General features: G+C 33.2%; 1 protein-coding gene across 1 annotated transcript; it reads right to left on the bottom strand.

Moving 5' to 3' along the window:
• Window positions 1-6,148: 6,148 nt before the first annotated feature.
• Window positions 6,149-6,845, bottom strand: LOC139896508 (uncharacterized). Its single transcript, XM_071879147.1, has one exon. It carries the CDS (start codon window positions 6,702-6,704, stop codon window positions 6,249-6,251), a length of 456 nt encoding a protein of 151 aa, XP_071735248.1. The 5' UTR covers window positions 6,705-6,845; the 3' UTR covers window positions 6,149-6,248.
• Between the last annotated feature and the right edge of the window lie 1,817 nt (window positions 6,846-8,662).

Genomic DNA, 8,662 nt, shown 5'->3' with positions numbered 1-8,662 from the left:
TCTGAATCCAGAGTCTGAACACTATTCCCTAAAATTAAATTAGATAATTCACTAAGTGCAGATACCTCAGTACTACATGACTGATCCATTTCTAAAGAACTTTCATCAAAGGAAACATTAATGGATTCTTCAATCTTCATTCTCCTCTGATTATATGCTCTATATGCTTCGGATACAGAAGAATATCCCATAAATATACCTTCATCAGACTTTGGCCTCATCTTATCAAGCTGATCTCTTTGATTTAAAATATAGCATTTACACCCAAATACATGGAAGTAATGAATAGTAGGCACCTTTTTATGATATAGCTCATAAGGAGTTTTACCATGTTTCTTCACAATCAAGGACCTATTTTGAGTGTAACATGTTGTATTGACAGCTTCAGCCCAGAACCTTAGGGCAACATTTGATTGGCATAACATGGTTCTGGCTGCTTCAATGAATGTCCTATTTCTTCTTTCAGCAACTCCATTTTGTTGTGGAGTTCTAACAGCAGAGAAATTTTGACCAATTCCAGACTCTACACAAAAATCAATTAATGTGACATTTTTGAACTCAGTACCATGATCACTTCTCAACTGTTTGACAAGAACACCCTTCTGCACCTACTCTTTATTGATCAAGTTGATGATTTCTTCAGGAGCATCACTCTTTGCAGCTAAGAAAATAACCCATGTAAATCTGGAATATTCATCAACAATTACCAAAGTATATCTTTTTTTACCCAGACTACTAGCGTTCATTGGACCAAACAGATCCATGTGAAGTATGTGAAGTGGAACACTAATGGTAGCTAGGGTTTTTGAGGGAAAATTTGTTTTGGTCTGTTTACCCATAATACAAGCAGAACAAGGGTTATCTTTCTTGAAAGGTTGTTGTGGAAGACCTCTTACAAGCTTCTTTTTGGAAAGCTCATTTATGTTTTTGAAATTAAGATGAGAAAGCCTTTTGTGCCAACGTCAATTAAGTTCTGGGACAGTCTGAGAGTACAGACATGTCTCAATTCCAGCATCAACAGATTATAGATCCAGCATATACACATTTTGAAATCTCCAGGCCACAAGAGTTGGCCTTCCTTTAGGATCATAAATAATACCAGCTTTCTTCCTAATTCTGATTTTACAGTCTTCATCAGCAATTTGACTCACACTCAGCAGATTATGTTTCAGCCATTCAACTAAAGCAACTTTCTTAAATGTAACACTCCCAGCTTTAACAGTACCATAACCAATTGTCTTTGCAACAGAATTATCCCCATATCTTACAGAGGGACCCTTTTCTTCAACAAACCCTGCAAGATGCTCTTTACATCCAGTCATGTGTCTTGAGCAACCACTATCCAGATACCACATGTTACCCTGCTACACAAGACACAAACAAAAGAGAATGATTAGTTTTTAGGAGGAACCCACTTTTCAGTGGGTTCAATTGGAGTGCTCTTCACTCTCCAAACAAAAGCTTTGTTTCCAATCCAGATCAAATTGTCCTTAACAGATTTTAAGACACTTTTATTTTCACAAACTTTGGGTTTCCATATCTTCTTAATTTCCTTAGAAAAACAAAATATTCTTTTAACTGAAGGTTTTTCTTGACTCTTGATTTTTTCATTGAGCTTAGAAATTTTCTTTTTGAGTTTTTGAATTGTCTTAGCTTGTTTTGACTTTGACCTTCTCTTAGTTAACACTTTTGGATCTGGACAAGTGTCAGTTTCAGAGGATGATTCAGAGTTGTTATTGCAACTTGACTCTTGGGTGTCAGACTCTAGGTCAGAACATACACTATTATTTTGAGAGACTAAAATGCTAGAGTCTGAAGGTTTCAAAAGTTCAGACTCTAATGGATTTTTACTTTCAAGTATTATAGTCTCAGAAGGTTCAACAGGATCTAATGACCTTACAAAAGCATTAGTTAAAATCTTTTTGTCACCATCAAATTTTACAAATGTGTTTGGTAGAATGTCAGGTTTGAATACACTTGGATCAACTTCCACATTATTATCCAATATGTAGTTTTCACCTAGTATAGCTTTGACATCATTTGGAATTTGTTTGACAATAGCATCAGAATTCTTTTTGGAAGATACACACCAAGATTTACAAATTGATTCTTAATGTTTTGACCTTTTAATTGATCTTCCTAATTCAATATTTAACCTTTTAGTTTCTTCTGTGTATGCCATTTTATATGTGTCAAGTTCTACCTCACATTTTTTCAAGATTTTAATTTCAGCATCTTTGTCTTTGATAGTGTTTTTAAGATCAAAGATTTGTGTTCTTAACCTATCAATATCATCTAAACACCATTGAAAGTCAAGCAGCAAGTACTGAAACATTCTCACTTTTTCATTATCAAGATAGTTCACAAAGTTTTGTACCTTATAAGCAGAAACTTTATTACAAGTAGAGTCTTTATCCATCTTCTCAATAGCTTTCAGATCTTCCTCAAACTTGCTAGAACTACCATCAATTATAGCCATAAGACACTTATCCTCCTCCTCATCAGATGATGAGTCTTCATCTTTCCATGCTTCTGTGTACAAAGCTTTCTCTTGTTCTTTGTTCTTAGATCTTTCTGCTTCACTCTTTAACTTCATGTACTTAAGTTTGTACTTTCTTGCTTTGTCAACAGACTTATTGGAGTTAGCACCTCCTTCACCCTTAGACCAGCAGTCAGCAGCTATGTGTCCTAACTTACCACACTTAAAGCATTTAGTTTTCTTTTGATCAAAAGTACCCTTGCCTTTACCCTTCTTATAACCAAACTTTTTTCGCTCAATCCTTTGAGTCAAAAGAGCCATCTGAACTTCCAGATCTTTGATCTCCTAATCTTCATCATATTCACTATCATCATCAGAAGTTTCATCACTCTCAGATTCAACCTTGCTAGAATAACTAGAGAATAACTGCTTATTCTTCTTTATGGTAGCCACCAATGCAGCTTCTGGATCTTTAGCAGCTTTCTTAGCACTGATCTTGTTCTTCAGTTGTGTTTCCTCAAAGTTTGATAGTATACCAAACAATTCACTGAACTCATAGTTATCTATCTTCTCACTAATTACCATAGATGTAATTACAGACTCAAAGTTCGAAGGTAACAATTCAATGAACTTTTGACATAATACTTGTTGTGTTTTCTCTACACCAACACTTTCAAGATCATTTATCAGAACCTGAAATCTTGAATGAAGATCACTTAAAGATTCTTTAGGCTCAGCAGCAAAATTTTCATAACATCTAATCAGATTCTTCTTCTTTTGAGTCTTAACAACAGTGACTCCTTCATAGTCATTAAGCAACAGATTCCACATAGCTTTAACAGTCTTGGCGTGACTGATCTTTCTGAGAATTGGAACAGTAACAACATTCCCAATAATACTCCTTATTTTGCTATCCAGTTTGAACTTGATAGCTTCTGCTTCAGTCCACCTTTCTCTTGGTGTTTCACGAAAATAGGCAGGTTGTGCAGCAACAGTATATGTGGCAGGAACAACAGCTATCATTGAACCAGGAATAATGGGTCCTGTTGTAAGAACATGCTCAGCTTCTTCATGAATAGATCCTAAAAATCATAGGACTTTCAATTTCCAAGTTGCAAAGTCTGTGCCATCGAATATTGGCACACCTTTTCCAGCCATAACTGGAGTAGGAATGGTACTGGTAGACATATTTGTAAAAATATGGATCGTTTGTAAAGATTACCGTAATAGGATTTACACCTTACCCGCTCTGATACCAGTTATTAGTTCACAGTAATTGAACTATGAACACCAGACTCTCAATTAAACAATAAATAAGAATTATTAGTGCAAGAATTGAGAGAATACGATAATGAAATATAAAATTGATAATGTTGATCGTGCAAAGATACAAGTTCAAAGCAAACCATACGACCCTATTTATACAGAAAAACACCAAATCTAAAGATTTGGTTTTCAAAACAACTTAGCTATAAATAAGGTAAAGATAAACTTAAAAACTAAACTAATATGCAAATAACTCTAAAGTTAATCTTCTGGAGATAAAACCGAATCAAAACAAATCTTCTTAAACTTTAATATCTCCAGAATATTCCTTAGCTTAGGCATCAAGAAATCTCAAACTGTTAACTTCAGTAAACAACAGAGTCTGCAACTTCAGACTCTAATTCTCCAGATTCTAGCATGCTTTTGACTCATCAGATTTTCATTTTCCCAACATAATCATACTATATCTTTTGGCAATTGACATTCGTTTTGGCCACTTTAACGACAACGCATCATTTGTACGAACAAAAGGCGGATCGCGAGAGTTGTACTTGTACACAACCAACTATCAAAACATTTTCCCTACAAACAAATGCGATTATATACATAATAAATTAATATTATTATAAACTTTTAATAATAATATATATAGACGTTTGGCATGAAAAATGATATCGGAACGTTTGAAATTCAACGTTGCTTGAGCGACATTGGTTCCGAAACGACAGTGGGGAGTATAGTGGCAGACTGCCAGTCGATCTTCGATGTTACAGAAGGGCAAGGCTGAAAAAAAAAAAATCAACTCCCAATGCTCCAAGTCAATACTCCCTCCGTCCCATAATAAGTGTCATGTTTGACTTTTCATGGTCTTACTTTTATAATTTTGACTTTTCAATATTTTTTATGTGTTATGTAATATTTTGATGAAACTTATATCAATGAAAACACATTTGAAAACCGAATCCATTCATATAAGTTTCATCAAATACTGCATAACACAAATAAAAATATTTAAAATCAACATTTTGAAAGCAAGATCCTGAAAGTCAAACATGACACTTATTGTGGGAATGGGAGAGTAATATATTAATATATCGGAATTTCCAAAAGAAAATAATTACCCATGAACCATTTACCTCTTTACCCATACATATAAATGATGGCAGATGACAAAATGTCAAAAAATATCTACTTCACTTTCAACTATTCCCATGAAGATCTCACTCCATACATTCTCTGCAAAAGCTATTTCCTCACACTTTTTCTTTCTTTATTTCCTCTTTCTTCTTAATTTACTTCTTACAAAACCGCCAATTTATTAAAGGAAAAATATACTAGTACCTTCGGTCCTAAAATCAGCATGTCACTGATCATTGTCATGGAGTTTAAGGCAGTTTCCCTATCTTGCGTTAAACTCATATTTGGCGCTCGTCAAATGTTTAACCAAGATAGACATCGCCACGCCAAATGTTGTGCCAGCCATTCCAATGGCTTTGCATTAAGTAATTTGTTATGTGCAAATGTTTAAGGGATAATTGTGATGTATTTATCAAATTTAATATCTTCCAAGTTCCATCATTAGAAGCTAACGGCAAGAGATGCAAACGGAGGGTTCAGAAAAGCATTAAGACAATAACAATATAAAAACCCCTAACTTGTAAATTGGTAATCACAAATATCATAAAGGTAACAAATCTTAAGAAAACAACGATATTAGCCATCCAAGTATAGTCAACTCTTTAACAAATTGACGTTAAGCTTTGAGACCTCATTTAAAACTATTAACAATTCGTACAAGCCCCGAGACCACTTGCCAAAAAACATGGTGATGTAGCAAATGTAAAGGATTAATCATTAATCATCATGAATATTTGAAAACATAAAAAGAATTATTGGTCTAACGATATCAGGTTGCTCCTCCAACTATGACGTATGAGTTCATATCGAGGGAATTATGAGTTTCATTTCTAAGATTAAGTACATGTTACATTTCTATTTTTAGATTATCTGATATCTGATATGGTACACTGTCAATTTATTAGGTACTTTGAGCCTTATTCAAGCGACTTACGAAATTATGCAATATATATTTTATACACCATTTTTAATCGTTATTCTGCAACTTGAAGTTTTACGATTTAGATCTTTAATCGCAATCGATCGGCAATTACTACATCTTACGACAATATGTCCTTTTTAATCACATTCAATTAGCTCACTTGCTTTATATTATTATATATACTGTAGCAAGCACTCTTAAGATGAACACCCAAAATTGAAATAAAATCCAGTTATAGGAATTTAATCAAACACTCATCATCCTAACCTAACCAACTGAAAGCTGTAACCATTTTTTTCCCTCCAAAAATAAAAAGAGAAAAAAAATATATATTACTAGCACCGTAGCACACCACTCTATCATACAGTAGAAATCAGTAATTATTTCTGGAAACCATTAATTAATTATTTATTTATCTCTAAAATTTTAACATCAAATTTTGATTCACTCAGGAATCGTAACTAACACAGGCTTCCAAGCTCTTCTAAGTAACCGCTGACGTAACGTCCCCGGCAAAAACCTAATTCCTCTAAAACCGCCACTACCGCCACCGCGCCGGCCAATTAGATCACAATCTTCACCGCCGTCACGGCGGATCTCTTCAATCGGCGGCGATGATGCCGAGGACGACACGAACAAGTCTTTTAACTTCCGGCGTACACCGTTATCCTTTTCGTCATCTTCCGATGAATCCACATCGCTTCCTCTCAGATCTACAAGTTCATCGGTTACCGGCAACCGACGGTTGCCGTCACTACTGCCGCCGCCTCGACTTAGTAACATCCGTAGCGTTTTCCGGCGACGGAGGTGGATGACGGGGCTAGTAGAAGGACTACGAGTAGGACTTCCGGCGACTGCACATTGTGTAGCTAACAATTTAAATTTCTGCAGTGTAGCCATCGATTCAGGTAAATCGTACAAAATTGATTTAATGGTGACTAACAGAAATGGATTAATGATTGAAGTAAAACGTAGATCTGAGATGCCTTTCGTGGAATGTAGCTCTAGTCATTGATATGGTGTAAAGTATAGATTCTTTGTTTTTTGTATTAAAATTTGGTAAAGAGACATTGAAAGAGAGAGGTTAGAGAAGTGAAAAAATGATTATATTAATAATTAAAGTGACGGGGGATGGATGGATGTATGATACTGACGGATTTTACAGTATGGAATAACTGTTTGTGACACGTGGGATAACCCCTCCAGTAATTTTTCTACGTACTCCGTAGTATTTTTCTTTCAAAATGATTACCGGTATATCCGTACTGATTTTACATAGAGAGAATGATATTTCCGCTCATTATTTTTTGTTATTTTGTTAAATTCACTTTTTATATATAACTATTTCTTCCTATAATACAAGTAGTTAATGCGTAATATAAGTAGATCTATGAAATAGTATGTGAAAATGTCATTACTCTTTTGAAAATCCTCCACGTTTTTTAGGTAGCGAATCTTGAATATAGTAATTTTGTATGAGGGCAAACATAACATGTTTGATCGAGAAGGTCGTATGATTTTAACGTAGAATAAATATTTTTTAGTTTGGTACAAGCATATATGTATTTATCAATCAAAAAACAATATATAAACTATACGTTAATATGTAACATTAAATTAAAGTAAGTTCGATAAAATTTAATTCAACTACATAATATAGTTATATAAATATATAGAAATAGAAATTTGTATAAACTTTGAAATTAATAACAATTAAACTATCTAATAAGAGTAAAATAATTATGGACGAAAGGCTATGCATATCCGATAACCATTAAAATTGAAAATTGCAGTCTTTTGAGTTGCGAGCGTTTGAGTTTTTGAACAACTAAATATGAGTCTGTCTGAAAAATATATGATTAAAACGGTCATAACTCGCAAATTCTGCAAACATTCGCCATTTGGTTATATCTCCTTTATACAGACTCCGAATTAGTTGATTAAGAAACCAAATGTTCGTAACTTAAATGTTACAAATACCAATATTTACTCAAATTTTTGGAGGGAGGGAGCCCCTCTATTCCCCTTTTAAAATTTGTCATTGCTTCCCAATAACAACTAACCTCCGAGCACCACTTATCTCTCCTTTCAACCACTCCTCATCGGTCTCGAATTCAGTTCAGATCCCTACAATTTCGGATCTTTTACTGAATGGTTTTCGCTCATGTTCGAAGACTCTGACCAGTGGTGATGGATATGGCCATGCTCCATTTTCTCTGAAGAGGAATGTGGTTGACATATACATTTCCACCATCTTTATTGGTCTTTTGCCTAGGATGGTCTTTAGCCTGAAATTGAAAGAAGTGTTCGACAAATTCGGGTTGATTATTGACATAAAATGTTGGGAAGATCGTTCATATGCTTTTATCGGGTTTATGTCTATAACAACCCGGAAAAATTCCGATTATATTTAAACTAAACCTCGATAAATACCGACGATTCACGAACAATTATTCATAAATAATAATGCATTAGTATTAATTTATTATATTAATTAACAATATGATCATTAATTATTATTATTTGTAATTATCATTATCAGTATTGTCATTATTATTAATATTATTATCATCAAAATTATTATTATTATTACCATTTATCATTTATTATTATTATGATTAATATGATTATCAATATCATTAACATAATTATTACTAGTATTATTGTTATCATCAGTATTATAATTAATAATAAAATTATGATTACTAATATTAACATTAAATTTATTTATTCATTATTATTATTATTAAAATAAGTATTTTTATAAAAATATACTTTATATTAATGATATTATTATCATTAACATAATTATTAACAAATATCATTATTCTTGTTATTTATATTATTGTTGTATTAAA

Source organism: Rutidosis leptorrhynchoides, chromosome 3, assembly GCF_046630445.1.
Source record: "Rutidosis leptorrhynchoides isolate AG116_Rl617_1_P2 chromosome 3, CSIRO_AGI_Rlap_v1, whole genome shotgun sequence".
Taxonomy (NCBI): Eukaryota; Viridiplantae; Streptophyta; class Magnoliopsida; order Asterales; family Asteraceae; genus Rutidosis; species Rutidosis leptorrhynchoides.
This window is presented reverse-complemented; position numbering and strand designations above follow the sequence as displayed.